General features: G+C 44.6%; 1 protein-coding gene across 2 annotated transcripts in view; it reads left to right on the plus strand.

Moving 5' to 3' along the window:
- LOC141271071 (bactericidal permeability-increasing protein-like) overlaps positions 1-22,490 on the plus strand; it is a 205,415-nt gene that overhangs the window by 162,708 nt on the left and 20,217 nt on the right. For both annotated transcript variants that reach the window (XM_073681172.1, XM_073681173.1), the window contains 3 exons: positions 1,549-1,716; positions 5,849-5,919; positions 21,000-21,042. In XM_073681172.1, coding sequence (XP_073537273.1) covers positions 1,549-1,716; positions 5,849-5,919; positions 21,000-21,042 — 282 coding nt within the window. The remainder of the gene's footprint in view (positions 1-1,548; positions 1,717-5,848; positions 5,920-20,999; positions 21,043-22,490) is intronic.

Below are 22,490 nucleotides of genomic sequence, written 5' to 3' on the forward strand. Positions count from 1 at the left end.
TTGCCAAACTACATCATGTTAGTGCCATGACTATTGGAAGAATTCGAAATGACAGTCCGTTCATCCATTCAAAAGCCAAGAGGTGAACGTCCAGGCAACATCGGAGTCACCAAGTCAGCTCATCATAAGGTCTATCAGTTATGGTGCGATAAACACTGCAGTGGAGGTGGCTCGTATGTTTCATAATAATGAGATCACAGACGCCTATGCATTACAGAAGTCTGGAATGATGGGCAGAAAAAAGGTGAAGAAGCCTCGACTTCAACATAAGTGTTGGCTCGAGTTTGCAAAAAAAATACGAAAAGTGGACAGTGAAAGATTGGAAATGAGTGATTTGGAGCGATGTGACGAAAGTCAATAGACTAGGCTCTGATGGGTGCAAATGGGTCTGGAAGAAATAAGGGAAAAAGTGGCTAACCGATGTAGAAATTGAAGAAACTGTCAAGATCGTTAGAGGAAGCCTGATGATATGAAGTTGTTTCAGAGGCAAAGTTATTAAATACTTGACCAGGAATGATTGTGGTTTCAATGTATATATGAGTATCCCAAAAAAAGGGTTACTTCATACACTCGAGTACTATGGGTTTGAAAAGGACAACATAGTGTTCCAGCAGGACATCGACCCGAAGCATATGTCGAGATTGGGGAAGAAATGGCAATGAAGTGGAGGTGCTGGATTAGCCCCCACAGTTCCCAGACCTCAACCCAATCGAACACTTGTGGGTAGAGTTGTAGAAAAAGCTAAGTTGACCATTATGCACCAACTTTGGGAATGTGTAGAAGAGACCTGGGATCAGATTTTGGTTGAGACATGCTTGAATCTGATAAAGAGCATGCCCAGAAGGATCCCGGCAGTGTTGAAAGCAAAAGGTGAATTTACAACATACTTACAAAATAATAAAAAATTTTAATTTAGATTTTTAGGAGAAAAACTGTAACAATGCAGTGACCTGACAAGTATCTGCATAACTAATCATATGCAAAATACTTGCAAGTCAAATTTCTGTATGAGAGAGCCAAGATGATGGTCTATAAAATGGTAGTCTCGCGTTCAAAGCAGTAGTGGATGGTGAGATGTGGAGCCTGAAAGTCAAAACATTGTTACCCTTTTGCTCGCCAGTGTATACGTATATCAGGATGGGGGACATATATAGCAGGATGGGTCCGGATGGAGAACATTAATACATAAAGGGGGGAGGGTGGGGCAACACATAGGTTTTAGAACCCTGCAAGGGCCCATGTGTCTGACCTACATGCAAGGGTGAAGAGGGGGGCCAAGGTCCAAATTTTGTACCGGGGCCTATCGGACTCTAGTTATTCCACTGATTGCATATAATATTGTTTGTACAAAAAATATCAATATTAGATCATTACAATAAGCCTTTATAACTTACCATATAATACAGCAGATTTTATCTAAATAATCTGTTTTATTATGATCTCATTTTGTATTGTTTATTACTCTATTGTATATTTTAGTACAGGATAATACATAGTGAAGACAAATTTAATTGGTGGACTGGAATATGTGTAATTTGTCTGCTATAGGTGAAGAAATATTATCCAAAATCCGAGGCTATAATGTTCACTATGAAGACCACCAAGTCTCCTGAGATTCTCTTGACATCCCAACTTACATTGAAATTAGAAGGAATTCTGGAAGCCCTAGTTGTCCTACCAAACATGTTAACAAAACAATTTTTTGCAACCAGTGTGGTAAGTATTGAAAGAAAATGCCATCTTCAAAGCTGACAAACATATGAAAATACCCACTCCTTGTTTCTCACAATACCTTTATATGCAAAGTCACCAATAAGATTAAAGGGGTATTCTTGTCTCATACGTATCATAAGATATGCCACAAATTTATACTAAATGCAAGTCCCAATAATAGGACCTTTTATTTCTAATAAGAACAGGGCCCCATTGAGAGCTGTTGTCAGTACATTTAGATCTCATACTTTGCACTGACGAGGGGCAACACCCTGAAACACAGTGTCTGTAAACTGAGATTCTGGTTTGGCTTTTATCCTAAGTCATATGACAAGGCTCATTAAAGCATCAACTTTTAGGATTGCTACTTCCAATAGGTGGCGCTAGAGTTCTAGTACTCTGAAGTGGAAAATTTTATGTTCATTTGAATAGGAATTCTGACTCAGTCTCCGCTGAGAGTATTGCTTAACAGGGCCTGAACTCATGACAAAGGGTATTGGCAAGTCACTCCAGCATATTCCCTTTCCTACCTCCTCCCCCAGCACCACCCCCAGGCCAGTCATAATTTCCTACATGACCTCAAACTAGGGATGAGCAGACCCGTGGAAGTTCGGGTTCAGCCGAACTTTTGTCAAAAGTTTGGTTCGGAAACCAGAACTTTACCCAAACTTGGCCCTGGACCCAAACCCCATATAAGTCAATGTTGATCTGAGCTTTGCTGTAAAATGGTTGTAGTAAGGGCTAGGGGGGCTGAAAAAGGAAGCAAAATTGGGGTAAGAGCAGGAAAACTACCCTGCAAACAAATGTGGATAGGGAAATTACTTAAAATATAGAATAAAAAATATATAAAAAATATTAATCTTGAACTAGGAGGCGGAGGTCCAAGTGGTGGACTGTCGTGTGTGTATTTTACTTTTCCCTTTTAATAAATAAAAATAAAAAATGAAAAAAAGACGCTGTGGGGTCTCACCTATTTTTAATAAATATCCAAGGGAAAGCAGACAGCTGTGAGCTGGTCTTATGCTGGGAAGGAGCCAATATCCATGGACCTTCCCAGCCTATCAGTATCAGCCCCCAGCTGGGGAGACTCAAAAAAAAAAAATTGTGGGAGCTCCCTTGGCTGATTAATAAATATGGGGTCCCCTCGTCGTTTTCTTTAAATTATTTATTTCTTTTACACTGTCCCTCACTCGAGCTGGTCCTGCGCTAGTCACAGCACAATGGCGGCGCCACCCGTGATCTGGCAGTTATACAATACTTGGCATGACTGTGATGGCTCCATAATTGCCCACATCCTAAAAACTTGTTGATTGGCTGTGCTGCAGCCTTTCAACAAGCTTAATTAAGCATCCGAACTCCGAACAGTAACACAGACTTCTCCCGGACTTCCGGGATTAGTCCGTGTTTGGAGTACAGCACAGGACACTAGGTGTCCAGTACGAACCCCAAACTTTGCAGTTCGGAGGTCACTCATCCCTACCTCGAACCCCTGATTCCGACCTGAAATAAAGAGTAGACACAGGTAGATGGAATGAATTGGCCACAGCAGTCTTTTATTAAAACACATAATGGGGCCTAATTGTAACGACCCACCAATGCCCCTTTATGCAAATGTTCTACTACCCGTCATTACAGAGTTGAGTCCATCAGAGGGGGATTCTATAGTTATTGCTGGCTCGCCTCCCCAACCATCCCATATGAACCATATCTCCAACTTCGAGGACTTCACACCTGCCCCCATTGCCATGACAAAGTTAAGAACAATTCCATAATCACAAAAGCACCCCATGTCAGCTGAAAAACACTCTCAAAGTTACCTACTTATTTCCCACAAACACGCAAAATAGCTAATAAAGGAGAAGATAGGGTGGGAGCTTCTGTGGTGGCCAATTATGGCTGCTTCATCCTTAATGGTCCCCTGCTTTTATAACCCCCTCCTGGCACCCACCTCATTCGACTTAAGGCTGACCCTAAACTCCACCCCCACCTTTTCCTCAGGTCCTACACTCATTTTAACCCCTTACATTCCGGCACAAACCCTGTCATGGCCCTCTTCCTGGCTTGCAGCCCTTATCCGGCCTTACTACATAGATGCAGGGACCTGAAACTATTTATTTTACTCACTTACGGTGTATAGCACCATTAACTTCCACAGTGCTTTAAAGACTTCATCATCATTGTCCCCATTGGGACTCCCAATCTAAATTCTCTTTTGTTATGTCTTTGGAGCATGAGGAAAACAAAGTATCAGGGGAAAGCATACAAACTCTTTGCAGATGTTGTCCTTGGTGGGATTGGAACCCAAGACGCCAGTGCTGCAAGGCTGCAGTGCTATCCACCTTGCTGCTATATCCCATGGATATGCCATTAATATATGAGTTAGGAATAACCTCCTCTCCCCATAAAGCAGGCCTGACAGGCTTGACTTAATAGATATTTGTACTCTCCATAAAATAACAATTCTGTATATTCTTTTCTTAGAAGTAAAAAAAAAAATAAAATCTATTTTAAAAACATAGGACCCGATTTATTATTGCATCTGCACCTCTTTTTGTTTAGTTTTTCTCGTGTTTGCACCCATTTTAAAGTCTATTTTATGTGTTTGCTTGTTTGTTTATTTATTTGAATGTTTGTAATTGTGGGTGGTTTTTGGGGTTTTCAGATGTCCTCAGCTGATTCATCATTTGTGACTATTTGTGCAATTGTACATTAGTTTGACCGAAGTGTGATTTTATATCCATCTGGAATTTTAGCATAAACATTTTTGCAACATTTTAGTTGGACAAACAACTATTCGCACTAAAAAAGGCTAAAAAAATACAATATAAAGAAAAAAAAATAAAGAGCATTGTTTATTTTGCACAAAATTCATGAGCAATTTTGAAGAATTTGGTTAAAAAACGAAGACAAAAAAAGAATGCAAATGAATGATGATTCGGCCCTCTGTTTTAAGCACCACTCCAGCGTTTTTTTTTTCAGTCCTGGAGTGGCGCTTTAAATGTAACCCCCCTGCCTCCATTCTTATAATCACCTTCTGGCGGCTTCACCTTTTACCAACGCTACTCCAGTCAAGCGGTGCCATCTTGTGCCCGTAACTTCTGAGTGTCCGGAAGTCAGAAGCTACGTCACAAGAGCTCAATGCAAGTCTGTAAGAGCCCAAACAAAGCTCTTAGACTTGTATTGAAAAGTGACCCCCTGCATGCTCAGTGAAACACTGGAGCTGCCGGCAGGTCAATTTTCACTGGAGACAGTCGGGAGTGACGCTGGAAAAGGATGAAGGCAGCGGCAGGGGAGTATGAGACTGGAGAATTACATTTAAAGCACCACTCCAGTGGTGCAATACAAAAAAAACACTGGAGTGGTGCTTTACTCATTGCTGGTCTGCTGGAACAATTATATTGGCAATAAGCGCTATTTCCTCAGACACTCATTTAAATATGGATTTCCCATCAAAATTAAGACCACCCCAGTAATCATAAGCCCATATAATGTTTTAGTTGGTCAGGTTGTAAAAATGACATTTAGATTTCAACAGCTTTGTGACTAAAAGTATGGTCACCATATCAACTTTCAGAGAATTCATCATGTTCTCCCCACTTTTCCAAGCCCCTTAAAAGTGGCAAATGTGTCTAGTTATTTTAGTAGGTAATGGAGATACAAATGGGCTAATTCTGCACTGCCATGTAGAAAGGATGAAGGATGCCAATCCGGTGTAAGTGGCTCATTTAGTCTAAATAAACCACTTACACCGGATTGGCATCCCTCATCCTTTCTACATGACATCTCAGAATTAACCAATTTGTTTCTCCATTACCTGCATTTGCATCCCTTTGTGGGTCTGCAGCAGTCTAAGCGTTATTAGTGGTTGTTTGCACACAACCCGACCAGGTGAGCACTAATAAGTTATTTTCTCAATATGTTACCCAGATAAGACCCTATTTTTGTGCTTTGTGTCTTTCCAGTTCTCTCTTTACTTAGTTATTTTACTAATAAGGCGTCCAAGACTTATCACTGGGTAATTTTAGCATTCCTGAGTCTGAAAAGACAAAAGCAAATCCTGCCTGAGTGTTAATAGCCCATACATTGGTTATGTGTTCGTAAGTATTTTGTATGCTAATAGATGCTCTTATTACAGCAATCAACCTTCACAGCTGGCATGCTGCGTTTGTCAAATCTCAACATGAAGGTCTCATTTTCTACTGAAAGGTAATTGATATGTATGTGTTCTTAAGACTGACATGTCAGTTCAAAATACTGCCCTATAAAATTGTAGCAAATTAAAGCTTCAGGAGTATTGAAAGAATGCATTAGACCCAAGTTTGAGTCCCGTGTATTCATGAGGGTGTGTGACATTCCCCTATCACCCCTCTCTACAGTGACTGACGGGCTACTACTAATACAAATTTTATTTATATAGTGCCAATGTGTGGCGCCCCTGAGGGTTCAGTCGCCACTGGGGTACTGCACCTCAGACCAAGGTGTGGTATCTCCTCTCCGAGGTAAGGAAGGAGCACCTCTCAGGACCCCACCACATCACCCAACACTACACCTCTCCCACCTGAGGGGGGCTTATAAGCACCAGGGTGCTGCCCCAGCCGGGATAAGAGGAGATGGGGGGGAACCAAAAGATAGGGGGAACCATGTAGTGGGAGAGGTAGGAGGACGCACTTAGAGGTTACACCACAAACTTCATATTTAATAAACGGCCATCTTGGGCTTATGGTCTTTGATTGTGATCTTCATCACTGAACGTGACTTTCTGTGTTTACCTGCCGCTGATAGAAGATACACGGTCCTCGTCCTCTGTCCTTGAGGCGAGGAGCAGGCTAGAGTTAACTGCTGTCTCTACCCGGTCAAGGTCCCTACCTAAGAAGGCCTGGAGGGGAGCAGAGGAGACGAGCTCCACAGGCAAAAGGATCCCAGGGGGATGCAGACGGAGCGGCATACGCCACCTGTTCTCACTATTCTGGCCTAGTCCGAGGGATTCCTGCTGCAAAAGGGGTACCGGCCCCCGATATCTGACTCTGTCACTTCATGTCTTAGTCAGAAAAGCCCGGAGGCTTAGAGGATCCCACCGGGTAACGGACGGAGCGGAGTCGCCACACATACCCTTGTTCTGTGTATAGTCCAGAGGGAGAGCCGGCCTTACAGTAATGTTACAAGAACCGGTCATCAGCCAGTATCTGTCTAAGTATGGTTACCAAGGGCTATTGGGTGCATTGAGGATGTGAAGATAGATGAATAGCAGGGACCAGATTCTGAGTAAAATTTAGAAATCTGGAACAAGGGAGAGTTAGGTTAGTGAAGTTTATTGAACTAAGGTGACGGATCTGTTTAAAGAGATGCATTTTTAAAGCATGCTTAAAAATATGGGGGCTAGATATTAGTTGGAACGTCCTGGAATAGTGCATTACAGAAAACTGATACAGCATAAGAGGTGTCTTGGAGACGGAAATAGGAGGTTCAGATTATGGTGGATGTTGGGGTGCTTTCACATTGCGTCTCTGCACTCGTTCAGTGGCCCCGTCGGACTTTACATCTGAACCCCACGCAAATTGTGGTTCGGACGTATCTGACAGGGCCATAGACTTTAATGGTGACGGCAGAGCGAACGCGACCTCTACCGTGCATCATTTTCGGGAGTGTACGCCTACAGAAGGTGGACAGTCAGACGCAGTCTACACTCCCGAAAAAGATGCACGTCAGAGCGCATGTTTGCTATGCCGTCACAATTACAGTCTATGGCCCTATTGGCGCATATGTCCGGATCCCGTTTTGCACCCTTATTCTTAGATCAGTTGTGGAGCTGAGAGCATGAGTAGGGTGATAGACGGATGAGAGAGGAGATATAGGGTGGAGCATAATTGTGGAGAGCTTTGTGAGAGAGATAAGTTTGTATTGTATTCTGTAGCGAATGGGCAACCAGTGCAATGAACAAGGTGGAGGCATCGGTGAAGGGGCTGGACAGAAATAAGACCCTGGCTGCCGCATTCAGAAATGTTTTGAGATGAGAAAGTTTGGTTAGAAGGACACCGATCAGTAGAGAGTTGCAGTAGTCCAAACGAGAATGAATAAGATTGACAGTGTTTTTGCAGTTTCAAAGGTGAGAAAAGGTTGGATTCTGGAGATGTTTTTAAGATGCAGGTAACATGAGCAAGTCAGTGATTGGACATATGGAATAAAAGAAAGTTATGTGTCAAATATAAACCTGAGACCGTGCACGTGCTGCTTGTGAGTTATGGTTGAACCACCCAAGGCAATTGCAATATCGGGTATAAATTGGCTACTGGACGGAGAAAACACGAGAAGTTCGGTTTTGGAGACACTCCGTTTCAGATAGTGAAGACATGATGCTGGTGACAGCGGACAGAGAATCCCTGGTATTTTGTATTAAGGTTGGGGTAGTGTCAGGATAAGAGGTGTATAATTTGGTATCGTCAGCATAGATAGGATACTGGAAACCAAATCTGCTGGTAGTTTGTCCTATAGGGGCAGTTTATAGAGAGAAGAGGAGGTTTCCTGGGACTGAATTTTTAGGAACCCTGTTAGCAAGGGGAAGTAAGGGCCGGCAAGAGATACAGTGAAGAACCGGTTAGATAAGTAGGAGGAGAACCAAGAGAGAGCAGTATCCTTGAGTCTGATAGAGCAGGGCACTGTGAGGAGGAGCTGGTGATCCACAGTGTAGAATGCTGCAGAGAGATACAGGAGAATCAGCAAGGAGTAGTGACCATTAGATTCCGCTGTTAGTAGAACAGAGACCTTAGCGAGGGCAGTTTCAGCAGAGGGTCAAGAAAAGGGATGAGCAAACCTGAACTGTAAAGTTTGGGGTTGGTACCGCACAAACCCCGAATATGGCTTTTAACAAGATCTCCAGTTTACTGTTCGGATTCAGATGCCTAATAAAGTTTGTTGAAGGCTACAGCACAGCTAATCAACAAGCTTTTATGCTGTGGGTACTTCCGGAGCCATCACAGCCATGGCAAGTATTGGCATGGCTGTGATTGACCCACGCACCACGTGACACAGCCTGTATAAATGCCAGATCTTGAGTGCAGCTGCCATTCTGCTCTGATTAGTGTAGGGACAGAACGCAGCTGGAGTGAAGGACAGAATTAGACTACACACTGCATAAAAGCCTTTGTGTACTCTGCACGTTTCTCAGTTGGAGTACTGTGCCAAAAAGCCGCTGTGTGTACTCTGCACCCATATCTGTGGGACTACTGTACTAAAAAGCAACTGTGTGTACTCTGCCCCGCTATATGTGGGAGTACTGTGCCATAAAGCCATGAGTAGTGTGCCTAAAAAGTAATTCTACACTGCTGCCGTCTTTATCATTTGTATGCCTAAAATATAATTTTACTTTACCTCTGCATCTATACGTGTAGGTTGCCTAAAGAGCAGTTCTACTCTGCCACTCTGTCTGTACAAGTAGTGTGCCTAAAAAGTAATTCTACTCTGCTGCCGTCTCTTTGCCATTTGTATGCCTAAAAAATAACTTTACTCTACTGCTGTGTCTATATGAGCAGTGTGCCTAAAAAATAATTCTACTCTGTCGCTCTGCCTATACGAGTAGTGTTCCTAAAAAATAATTCTACTGAGCAAGGGCTAAAACCAGCATATACAACATTTGCTTCACTCCTTTAAGTAAGGGCCCTAATTTACAGAATGAATGACTTCACTAATTGAACTCTGCACTGCTATTAATTAAAATACTCCTCTTTCATTAAAAGAGTCAATTACACTCAACTAGCAGCATGCATGACTGTTGATTCTGTTGGTTGCTCATTACTAGAGATGAGCGTTGTTCTACTCGAACTGTTCGCCAATCTCAAATTCGAGCTGTTTTGGGCGGTGTTCGAGCCGGTCGGCGAACACGAACAATTTGAGAAAAATTCGGCTGTTCGAGGTTATGTTCGATAACTGTTCGTGCACCAAAATCATAACTGGATTTTTTCTCAGTAATGATGAAAATTAATGTTAATACGCAGTTTGAGTGTACAGCGGGGCGGGGGGAGGGGCAGGGGATGGATCTCTGCAGGAACAATGAAGATCTCCATTTTTTTTTCTCTTTCCCGCATTTGCAGTGGGGAGGTGCAATCTGTCAGCCTATCAGCAGCGCACACACGGAGCGAAGTGCTTTTTTTCACACAAGCAAGGGCATGTGTGATTGGCAGTGTATGTCACATGTCCTTGCCCTATAAGACCAAGCCATTTTCCCCGTCGCCACCATTTTCTCACTGCTGCAGCTGCGTGTTAGACGGCACCGCTGTTGCTGTGTGCGCTATACCTTGTTAATTTCAAGCCAATTTTCGCACAAATATACAGATAGCTTGGGAGTAGGGAATAGTTGTGATTGCAGTCCTTTTAAGGACTAGGTTACAGCATTTCCTACGACTTTTATCAGGCAGGTCTGTGCTCTTAAATAGATAGATTGTGGGAGTAAAGACTAATTGTAATTGGAGTCCTTTTCAGGACTAGGTTACATCAGTTCCTATCAGTTTTTGCCAGGCAGGTCTGTGCCAGTGCTGTGCAAGTTTTTTTCACAGCATTTGGCTGAATCTAGCAAAGCTAATCCTTTTTGGCCTATTGCAGAGTGTGTTAGTCAGTGGAGTAGCCTATCTGTGTTGCAAGATATACCACCTGTGTATAGAATACCAATTTTTTTACTGCACCTAGTGAAGTAAAATCTTTTGGGCATAGCATCATTCTATTAGTCCATCTATACTGACCTCCATCAGGTTGCAAACTGAATATAATTTTTTTCTGCATCTAGCTCTGAAAAAATATTTGGGCTTCTAGCAGTGTGTGGGACTTGGTCTATTAGTCCATCTATACTGACCTCCATCAGGTTGCAAATTAAAAATAATTTTTTTCTTCATTTAGCTCTGAAAAAATATTTGGGCTTCTAGCAGTGTGTGGGACTTGTTCTATTAGTCCTTCTATACTGACCTCCAGCAGGTTGCAAATTGAATATAATTTTTTTCTGCATCTAGCTCTGAAAAAATATTTGGGCTTCTAGCGGTGTGTGGGACTTGGTCTATTAGTCCATCTATACTGACCTCCATCAGGTTGCAAATTAAAAATAATTTTTTTCTGCATCTAGCTCTGAAAAAATATTTGGGCTTCTAGCAGTGTGTGGGACTTGGTCTATTAGTCCATCTATACTGACCTCCATCAGGTTGCAAATTAAAAATAATTTTTTTCTTCATTTAGCTCTGAAAAAATATTTGGGCTTCTAGCAGTGTGTGGGACTTGTTCTATTAGTCCTTCTATACTGACCTCCAGCAGGTTGCAAATTGAATATAATTTTTTTCTGCATCTAGCTCTGAAAAAATATTTGGGCTTCTAGCGGTGTGTGGGACTTGGTCTATTAGTCCATCTATACTGACCTCCATCAGGTTGCAAATTAAAAATATTTTTTTTCTGCATCTAGCTCTGAAAAAATATTTGGGCTTCTAGCAGTGTGTGGGACTTGGTCTATTAGTCCATCTATACTGACCTCCATCAGGTTGCAAATTAAAAATAATTTTTTTCTTCATTTAGCTCTGAAAAAATATTTGGGCTTCTAGCAGCGTGTGGGACTTGTTCTATTAGTCCATCTATACTGACCTCCATCAGGTTGCAAATTAAAAATAATTTTTTTCTGCATCTAGCTCTGAAAAAATATTTGGGCTTCTAGCAGTGTGTGGGACTTGGTCTATTAGTCCATCTATACTGACCTCCATCAGGTTGCAAATTAAAAATAATTTTTTTCTGCATCTAGCTCTGAAAAAATATTTGGGCTTCTAGCAGTGTGTGGGACTTGGTCTATTAGTCCATCTATACTGACCTCCATCAGGTTGCAAATTAAAAATAATTTTTTTCTGCATCTAGCTCTGAAAAAATATTTGGGCTTCTAGCAGTGTGTGGGACTTGGTCTATTAGTCCATCTATACTGACCTCCATCAGGTTGCAAATTAAAAATAATTTTTTTCTTCATTTAGCTCTGAAAAAATATTTGGGCTTCTAGCAGTGTGTGGGACTTGTTCTATTAGTCCTTCTATACTGACGCCCAGCAGGTTGCAAATTGAATATAATTTTTTTCTGCATCTAGCTCTGAAAAAATATTTGGGCTTCTAGCGGTGTGTGGGACTTGGTCTATTAGTCCATCTATACTGACCTCCATCAGGTTGCAAATTAAAAATAATTTTTTTCTGCATCTAGCTCTGAAAAAATATTTGGGCTTCTAGCAGTGTGTGGGACTTGGTCTATTAGTCCATCTATACTGACCTCCATCAGGTTGCAAATTAAAAATAATTTTTTTCTTCATTTAGCTCTGAAAAAATATTTGGGCTTCTAGCAGTGTGTGGGACTTGTTCTATTAGTCCATCTATACTGACCTCCATCAGGTTGCAAATTAAAAATATTTTTTTTCTGCATCTAGCTCTGAAAAAATATTTGGGCTTCTAGCGGTGTGTGGGACTTGGTCTATTAGTCCATCTATACTGACCTCCATCAGGTTGCAAATTAAAAATAATTTTTTTCTGCATCTAGCTCTGAAAAAATATTTGGGCTTCTAGCAGTGTGTGGGACTTGGTCTATTAGTCCATCTATACTGACCTCCATCAGGTTGCAAATTGAATAAAAAAAATTTCTGCATCTAGCTCTGAAAAAATATTTGGGCTTCTAGCGGTGTGTGGGACTTGGTCTATTAGTCCATCTATACTGACCTCCATCAGGTTGCAAATTAAAAATAATTTTTTTCTGCATCTAACCCAGCCAATAGTTTTGGCCTAATACCACAGTTTGGCCACTCAGCTCTGCTCGGTTACCATCCATTGTTTTTTTGTGCAAACAACTCCAGAGTTGTGAATTAGTTAACCACCAAAATGAGTGGAAAAAGGCCTGCTGCTGGTGGAAAGGGGAATAGGCGTGTTGGGAAGGGGAAAAAAGGTTGTGTCCGTGGGGTAGGTGCAGAAGAAAGACCATCTTCCAGCCAAACTAAAATGTCTACTTCTTTTAGCGGACAATGTGATAAGATCCCTTTCTTACGGCCACGCCAATCGCTACAAATTCCAGATGAGGCACAAAAACAGCAGGTGCTTCAACGGATATCAAGTGCTCCTTTAAGTGGGCTCTCCTCCACATCAACTTCAACATCACAAATACTCCAGTCCTCAAAGGTGTCACCCAAATCGCACTTGCTTCCTCACAGCTCCCAAATCTCCAGCTGCCCGTCTGAGTATGAGGTAGAACAGATGGTTGAGTCTGCAGAGCTGTTTACTCATACTATAGCCTGGGAATCAGAGGTCGACTCCAGCGCTTCTGTGAATCCAGACGAGGAAATGATCTGCACTGATGCCCAGAATCTTTATGAGTCGGATCCAGGACCAGACGCAGAAGGTTCTGACCATAATGTAGACCCTCATTCCCAAACTGTAACTCCTGTTGGTGGAGACAATGAGGAAGACGATGATAAGACTCAAATACCTGATTGGAGCGACAACTTTAGTTTTTTGTCAGGGCAGGAACAGGTTGGCTCTGAGGACGACGGGTGTGATAACGCACAGGGTGATGATGATGAGGTCGGAGATCCCACTTACTGTCAACCCACAGTCAGCCAAGAGATGAGGTCAGCAGAGGAGGTGGAGGAAGATGCTAGTGACGACGAGGTCAGGTTGCGCCTTCCTGGACAGAGACGTAGTACTGGAAGCACGTCAACAACTGCATCCTCAAACACAACTCTGCCTCTCACCACAAGTCGTGGTGGCTCTTCAGGTCGCATGGGTGCTAAGCCTTGCATAGCCTGGGCATTTTTTCAGATCGATAAAGATGACCCAACTCGTGTTATCTGTAACATTTGTCAGCAAAAGCTAAGTAGAGGCCAAAAAATACATAGTTTGAGTACTTCATGCATGAACCGGCACATGGACATGAAGCATAAGTTGCAGTGGGAAGCTCAGTGTGCTACAATGCGGTCTAGCCGGCCGGGCCAACCACCGTCTGCCATATCTTGTGCATCCGCGGCCTCTTCATCCTCTGTGACTGGGGGGACAGCAGTCACACCTGTTTTGGGGCGCAGACCTGCCACCTCTTTACCCGCAACAGCCAGCGTGATTGGCAGGTCATCATTTTCTTTGGAGGTGGTAACACCAGCTGGTGTTGAGCGCTGTCCGACATCGATAGCACCACCTTTGGATCAAGGCAACCTAACATGTCCGCCTGCATCTTCCTCACAGACCGGCAGTTTGCCGGGGACACCCTTATCAACCCCGTCTAAGCACAATAGCCAGCCCTCGGTCCCTCAGATGTGGACAAGTAAAAGACCATTTCCTCCTAGCCATGAGAAAGCTAAGAGGTTGAATTTCACCATCTGCAAGCTCTTGGCTACAGAAATGCTGCCTTTCCGCCTGGTGGACACAGAGGATTTTCGAGACCTTATGTCCGTCGCAGTGCCCCAGTACCAGATGCCCAGTCGGCACTACTTCTCAAAGAAAGGTGTGCCTGCGCTCCACCAGCATGTCGCACACAACATCACCGCTTCTTTGAGAAACTCTGTGTGTGACAGGGTGCATTTCACCACAGACACTTGGACGAGTAGGCATGGACAGGGGCGTTACATGTCGCTGACTGGGCACTGGGTAACTATGGTGACAGCAGGACAAGGGGCTGCTGTCCAAGTCTTGCCGTCCCCACGAGTTGTGCGTCAATCCTCTTTATGTCATTTTTCCTCCACTGCTTCTGCCTCCTCAACCTCCTCTCGGTCTTCCACCTGCACCCAAAGCCTGTCTGGTCATGCCACAAGCTTTCTAACTGCGCAGAAGGGATCCTGCACACCTCCTTACTATGCTGGCAGTAGGGCTCAACGTCATCAGGCGGTTTTTACATTGAAATGTCTGGGAAATGTGAGTCACACAGCTGAGGAGTTGTGGTCAGCTCTGGAGAACCAATTTCATGAATGGTTGTCTCCACTGGACCTGAAACCAGGGAAGGCCGTGTGCGACAATGCTGCAAACCTGGGTGCGGCCCTTCGCCGGGGCAATGTCACACACGTGCCTTGTATGGCTCACGTGTTGAACCTGGTTGTCCAGCAATTTTTAGCCCACTATCCCAGACTAGATGGCCTTCTGCAGAGGGCACGGTCGCTGTGTGCTCACTTCCGCAGTTCGCATCCCGCAGCTCAGCGACTTACATCTCTACAGAAGTCGTTGGGCCTGCCACTTCACCGGCTAAAATGCGATGTGCCTACCCGGTGGAATTCAACTCTGCACATGTTGCAGCGACTGTGGCAGCACCGACAAGCCCTGGTGCAATACGTTCTGACGTATAGCCTGGGCCAACGAGATTCAGAGGTGGGGCAAATCACGCTGGAGGAGTGGTCTCAGATCAGGGACCTATGCACCCTTCTGCACAGTTTTGAAATGGCGACGAAGATGTTTAGTGCTGACGATGCCATTATCAGCATGACTATTCCGGTGATTTACATGCTGGAGCACATGTTAAACAGAATTCGGAGTCAGGTGGTGGCACAAGAGGAGGTGGAGGAAGTAGAGGAGGAGGAGTTGTATGCGGAAGGGCTAACATCTGCAAGGTCCAGACGGTCGGCAGCACCAGGGCGGCAGGCATGTGAGGGTGGGGGAGATGATTTTACCAGGGCGCATGGTAGCAGCCAAACTAGTGAGGAAGGTGCAGGAGCCCAGGAAGAAGTGGAGGACGAACTGATGGAAGACTCATCAGATGAGGGAGACCTTGATCACATTTCTGTTGTGCGAGGTTGGGGGGAGAGGACAGAGGAAGGAAGCATGATTGTTACCTCGCCACCAACACAACAGGGACTTGGTGCTCCTGGATGCGCAACACACATGAGTGCCTTCTTGCTGCACTACCTGCAACATGACCCTCGAATTGTGAGAATTAGAAATAATCCTGACTACTGGGTTGCCACACTGTTAGATCCCCGGTACAAAAGTAAATTTGCAGAAATTATTCCTGCCATAGAAAGGGATGCACGCATGCAGGAGTATCAGCAGAGACTGTTGCAGAATCTTACATGTGCTTTTCCACAAAATACCAGTGGTGCACGTAGTGAATCTCACAGTTCCAACTTGCCAACCGTGGGACCGTCAAGTGTTCAGCACTCAAACCGTAACAGAACCACAGTATCTGCTGGTAACATCAATTTTGCGGAATCATTTCACCACTTTTTTAGCCCATCCTTTGCAAGGCCACAGGAGACAAGAAGTCTGACACATAGTCAACGCCTAGAGACGATGGTACAGGAGTATCTCCAAGTAAACATTGAAGCCACAACTGTGTCACTGGACCCTTGCTCTTTTTGGGCTTCCAATCTGGATAAATGGCCGGAGCTAGCCACTTACGCCTTGGAGATCTTGTCATGCCCCGCAGCCAGCGTTCTGTCTGAACGTGTGTTCAGCGCTGCTGGTGGTGTGCTGACAGATAAGCGCACGCGGCTCTCCACTGATAATGTAGACAGACTCACGTTCATAAAGATGAACAAATCATGGATCCGAAACGACTTTTCTACCCCTGTGTCATCCTGGGGAGAGTAAAAGCTTGATGATTGGTTAAAATCACCCTACCAACCGTTTTAAGCTTTCAAATTACTAATCATGTTTATCTGTATCTTGACTGGAAAATAATTTGGGCTTTGTAGCAGTGTGCAGCACCGATCCTATTAGGCCATCTATACTAAAGCTTCACCAGATTTAAAATTAATAATAATTTTTAGCTGCATCTAGCCCGGAAAATAATTTTGGGGCTCCGAGATGCGCAAGACACATAAGTGCCTTCTTGCTGCACTACCTGCAGCATGACCCTCATATTGTCAGAATTCGAAGTAATCATGACTACTGGGTTGCCACACTCTTAGATCCCCCAAACTGTTCGATCAACCTTTTCATTTTAATAAAGACCAAAAAAATGGTCATTTTTGAAATTATAAGCATTAGCAGGTTGTTAGAAACTGAAATCAAACAGTTTTCAACTCAAAACTTTATTCTAGGTGATGTTACATTTTCACATAGGACCCCTTGTTCGAAAGGAGCTTCTGAACTCTCTCGTCCATTGAATTTGTCAGGTTTTGGATGGTTTCTGCTTCAATTGTTTTGCATGAGGACAGAATACCCTCCCAGAGCTGTTGCTTAGATGTGAACTGCCTCCCGCCATCATAGACACTCCTTTTAATGATGCTCCAAAGGTTCTGAATGGGGTAGAGGTCAGGGGAGCATGGGGGTCACACCATAAGTTTGTCCCCTTTTATGCCCATATCAGCCAGAGATGCAGATGTTTTATGTGCAGCATGAGATGGTGCATTATCATGCAGAAAAATGATCTTGCTGTGAAATACACGGTTCTTCTTCTTGAACCATGGCAGGAAGTGCTGTTTGAGAAAATCCACATACATTATGGAGTTCATCTTTAGCGCCTTCAGGGATCCTAAAGGGGCCGACAATCTCTCTCCCCATGATTCCAGCCCAAAACATTACTCCACCTCCTCCTTGTTGGCGCTGTAGCCGTGTTTGCGTGGGGTGTCCATCAACCAGCCATCCTCCACTCCATTCATCTGGACCATCGAGCGCTGCACGGCACTCATCCGTGAACAAAACAGTTTTGAAATCAGTCTTCATGTAATGTTTGGCCCACTGGAGCCGTTTCTGCTTGTGTGAAGTGGATAGAGGAGGTCGACAGGATGGCGTATGCACAGCTGCAAACCTCTGAAGGACCCTGCATCTTGTTGTTCGGGGGACGTTGGAGGCACAAGCAGCTTCAAAAACTTGTCTGCTGCTATGACAAGGCTTTTTTGCCGCTGCTCTTTCAACCTGACGTAATTGCCTGTAGGAAAGAGTCCTCAATTTGCCCTTATCAGCACGCACACGTGTGTACTGTGAATCAGCTACATACTTCTTGATTGCCAAGACACTTCATCCTGATCATCGCACAATGTTGATTGTAGTCATGCCTTGACCTAAACACTCCACAATTTGTTGCTTCTCAGCAGCCGACACATCCTTTTTCTTTCCCATTTTGGCAGAAAATGTAGGCTGCTTAATAATGTGAGAGAGCCTTCTTAAGTAGTCTTGCCTTTCATTGGACACACCTGCCAAACTAATTAGCACAGGTGTCTGCAATTGCTTACAGTGATATAAAGAGCCCTGACACACATCACCATCAATGAGTTTAACTGACAAACAAACAAATTCTTCCCTTATCACTCCTAAACACTTTTTGCATAATAATTTGGAACGCGGTGTACATGTGCTTTTCCACAAAACACCAGTGGTTCACGTAGTGAATCTTACAGTTCTAACTTGCCAACCGTGGTCTGTATGGAATTGTTCAATAAAGGGCCCAAAATTAAGATAACATAGATGGGAGAGGTCTCTATGAATAGGAATTCCTAAGTATTTGATACCCTGTGAGGGCCAGGCAAAGGGAAAGTTGGACTGGATGGAATCCTATATGGATTTAGGGAGGGAGACATCGAGGGCCTCAGACTTCGCTGCATTGATTTTAAAATTTGACCATGTAACAAAGTGATCTATTTCAGCCATAACAGCAGGGATGGATATATGTGATTGAGTGATATATACTAGGACATCATCAGCAAATAGAGAGCACTTGTACTCGGTGCCTCCCACCTCAATCCACCTAATATTGGGGTTATGGCGAATTGATGAGAGCAGGTGCTCCGTCACTAGGATGTATAAGAGAGGGGACAGAGGACATCCCTGCCTTGTCCCATTGGTGATTGTGAAAGGTGATGAAAATGTTCTGACGCACCCCCTGGGCCTTGGGACACCCGGAGCCGGACCCTTTTTGGTGGATGCTGGTGGTTGTAGTCTTCGTGGCGGCGATCCGGTTCCGTGGCTCAGGGCGGTCAAACCAGTGGCGGAACTATTTATGTGGTTTTGATGTTTAAATGTCCGACTATGCCACCCGTGGATTGCGGTCAGAGTGAACCGCCGCTACAGGGCAGACCGCTAAGGCTGGTGTTGTGGGTGCAGCAGAGCGTAGCATAACTCCCCACGGGAGGAGTATAGCCTCAGGGCAGTGTATGCGGAGGATGGGGGTGATGGTGCAGGGCAGCAGCAGTAACGACACGGAGTCAGTGATGCAGTTCAGGGCCTTTACTCACAGTTCTTATTATCCAGACCACGTCTGCAGGTAACGGCTGCCCACGTCGTACTGTGCTCACCAGGTGAGGGGCTCAGACAACTCCCAGATAACTTTGGAGCGCTTCACAGGACCCCCTTTGTGTGTCCTTTGTCTGGCCTTTCTTACCAACACTTCTGTCCGGCTGCCTTGGGCCTCCTCTTGGTAAACTTGGCGCCAGTTTCCCTGACCCTATGTGGTGCCTTCCTAGCGGGTGGAGCAAGGGGCTGCGCCACATAAAATGTCAGAGCCTCCGGTTTCTATCTGAGGGTCGTTTCCTGCCTCCACTAGTTCGGGGACCGGTCTCCCCCTTTGGCCTGACCCCTCCACGCAGGTGGATTCGGGCGTGCGGTGGCGACTCGCCCGTCCGCACCCCTGGGATCCCTTCATTCCTCGTTCCTGGAGCCTTCTCCGCTCCTCTTCCTTCCTTCTCCCTCTTGCAGGCCTGGGCCTCTGTTACTAGGCCCGCCTCCGGAGCAGAGCTCATGCAGAGCCCCTGCTCCCTGCCACTTCTGCTCAGACTTCTCTGCACTGAACTAAGATGGTGCCCACCTTTTATACTCCCTTCTCAATGCACCCAGGAACTGCTTCCTCCCTGCTCCTGCACTGCAGGGTTCCCCTTCCTCAGTGTTCCCTCCCCCCACTCCAGCCAGGGACAGGGACTGTCGTGCCCATCTCAGGGGCATATTGGTCGCCCTGCCCCACGGCAATGTGGTGTAATGCATGCAGGTGTCGGGTCCTGATCCACACTCCATCCTTATCTGAGAGTGAGATATCACACCTCTGGGTGAGGTGCAATACGTCTGTAGCAACCGAGCCCTCGGTGCTACAGTTCCATTTATCTTCAGCCTAGGTGACGTATTGTGATACAGGGCCGTGATTTTGGCTATAAAAGGGTCCCCTAGACCCCTACCCCAAGCTTTTTAAGAGAATCATATATGGTGTGCCAGGAGACTCTATGGAATGCTTTCTCAGCATCCAACGAGAGTATCTACTTACAAATTTTTAACTGCATCTAGCCCAGGAAATACTTTGTGCCTAGTAGCAGTGTCTGCTAGTCAGCGGATTATCCCGGCTGTTAAGCAAGCTACACCACCTGTAGTTTGGACACTTAATTTTTTCAAAGGAAATGCTTCGGGACCACGGGATACTCAGTGAAGAGCATCAGGAGGCACCCCAAGGCATAGGGGCTGGGACTGGCACTAGGATGCCTTGCGGTGGACAGCCGAGCTCGATCCTTATAAAAGCTTTTTAACTGCAGCAGCTTTAGTGGACGCTACTGGAGCTGGAATTACGCGGCTGCTGGCATGAGACTTGCCCTCCAATAGATCCTTGTAAATGGATTTAAAGTGTATTCATTCAAATTAGAGGGACAATTTAAATTAAAAAGCTTAGAGCTGCCTCCACCACAGGGGGGCTCTCTCGACCCACCAGCGGACAGGCACCAGTATTGGGAGAGGGGGGCTGGCCGTCAGGGTTCACCGCGGCTCTGGCACAAACCCGGCGACACGGAGGTGGCACGGGCAGGAGCGGACTGGCCGTCTCGGCTTCTCACTTTTTGGATTTTAGAAGGGCATGACATGCCTATATCTGTGTCTCCCCCTCCTTTTACTCCTCCACCTCTTTTCTTTTCGCATGACTATATGTACTTGTCACTTTTCCATGTGTTAGTTGTGTCTTCTGAGCAGTTTGTCAGCTTTTGGACACCTTTGAAGGTGTTTTCTATGTGTTTCTATGTATTTTTGTTTGCCTGCCATTGGTTTTAACGGTGTTCGAAGGTGTTCGACGAACAGTTCGGCGAACACACGGGTGTTCGACGAACCGAACCGAACTCGAACACTACGGGGGTGGCTCAACACTACTCATTACTACACTTACTCATGAATTTTTTCCCATGTTGTATTATCTTTAATACCAAAAACAGTAATTAAACACTTTAGTGATGTTAAACTGCTATTATTTTGCATATAACTATATATAAAGATTTAAATATTTTTTATTAGACATATTATTCATTTGGAACGCTATAAATATGAAAGTTACAATCTTTTAGTTGCGCTAGAAAGCCTCTGCGTACTCTTGGCGTCATGCTGTATTATTGCTTTTAAATTAATGTCTTTTTATTTTTAATTCAGTTTTAAGTTCCAGGATTTCAGAAGTTATGTCGGCCAAGTTGATGTAAGTGTACAGAATAAGTATTTCAAAAAACAAACAAAAAAAAACAAACTATTATATCATCTATCTAGTAAAGAGAGTTGTGTTGTGCTTAACTCATAGAGGATAGGTTAGACCAGAGCTTCTCAAGTAGATAATCAGTTATTTTTAATACACAGTGAAATGTCTTGTTTTAACTTTTTTTATTTATTAATTTTTTTCTGCAGCCACTGGGGGCTGCTATTATTACTTACATGTAAGTATCTGAGCACGACATTTACACACCACAAATGTGGCAGCCCCTGAGCATAGAAGACTGCGATTGGTGTCTGATCCTATCTCCTACATTGTGGCTGCTTCCAGCTGTGAACTGGGCACGTCACCAGGGCCTGGGCTGTTCAGTTCACAGCTGAGTGGGAGCCAAGCGCCATTTTTTGTAGTCCACATGTGTGCTGTGAACTACAATTTTCCCCATGCCACCGCTCAGTGTTCAGCATTGAGTGGTGACAGCACTAGGACCGGGATACCTCGAGCGATGAGCAGAGCATCAGGGAGGTGAGTGATGGTCAGCAGACTGACATTGTGCAACTGTCAGGCTACAGTGCTGTTATCTTTGTTGGAAGAATCACCGCTGCGAGCCTGCTTTGAGCGGTGAGAACACTGGGTATGGCAGAGACATCCTCCAGCTATGAAAACAGCTCAGTAGCCAACCCGTGCTCACCGCTGTTAGTGCTGCAGTGCTCAGAACACTGCAATGTAATCATCACTCTGCTTTTCTCTGAAGTTGATTGAGCTCTGCTATGTCAGGTTAAGCCTCATTCAGATGTACACGCATTACAGACATCTGAAGGAAGCTTTACGATGACATAGCAGAGCGTATCTAATCCCATTATGTGAGATACAGCCAGCAGAGCCACAAATCTAATCCTATCATATGTAGTACAGGCCGCAGAGACATATCTGTAGTCCCATCATGTGTGATACAGTCCGCAGAGATGTGTATCTAATCCCATGTGTGATACAGCTCGGAGAGACGTGTATCTAATCCCATCATGTGAGATAGTCCGCAGAGACTAGTATCTAATCCCATCATGTGTGATACAGCCCACAGAGACATGTATCTAATCCTATCATGTGTGATACAGCCCACAGAGACATGTATCTAATCCTATCATGTGTGATACAGCCCACAGAGACGTGTATCTAATCCTATCATGTGTGATACAGCCCACAGAGACGTGTATCTAATCCCATCATGTGTGATACAGCCTGCAGAGACGTTCATCTAAAGCCATCATTTTTGATACAACCCATAAAGCTGCTTATCTGATACAATCATGTGTGATACAAACCACAGAGAAATGTATCTAATCTCATCATATGTGATAGAGCCTACAGAGGCACATATCTAATCACACCACACCATGTGTCACAATCCCAATCCCCGCGTCCGCGTATCTAATCCCAGCGTG

Source organism: Phyllobates terribilis, unplaced genomic scaffold (assembly GCF_046119375.1).
Source record: "Phyllobates terribilis strain yellow unplaced genomic scaffold, ASM4611937v1 Scaffold_5__5_contigs__length_657084704, whole genome shotgun sequence".
Classification (NCBI taxonomy): Eukaryota; Metazoa; Chordata; class Amphibia; order Anura; family Dendrobatidae; genus Phyllobates; species Phyllobates terribilis.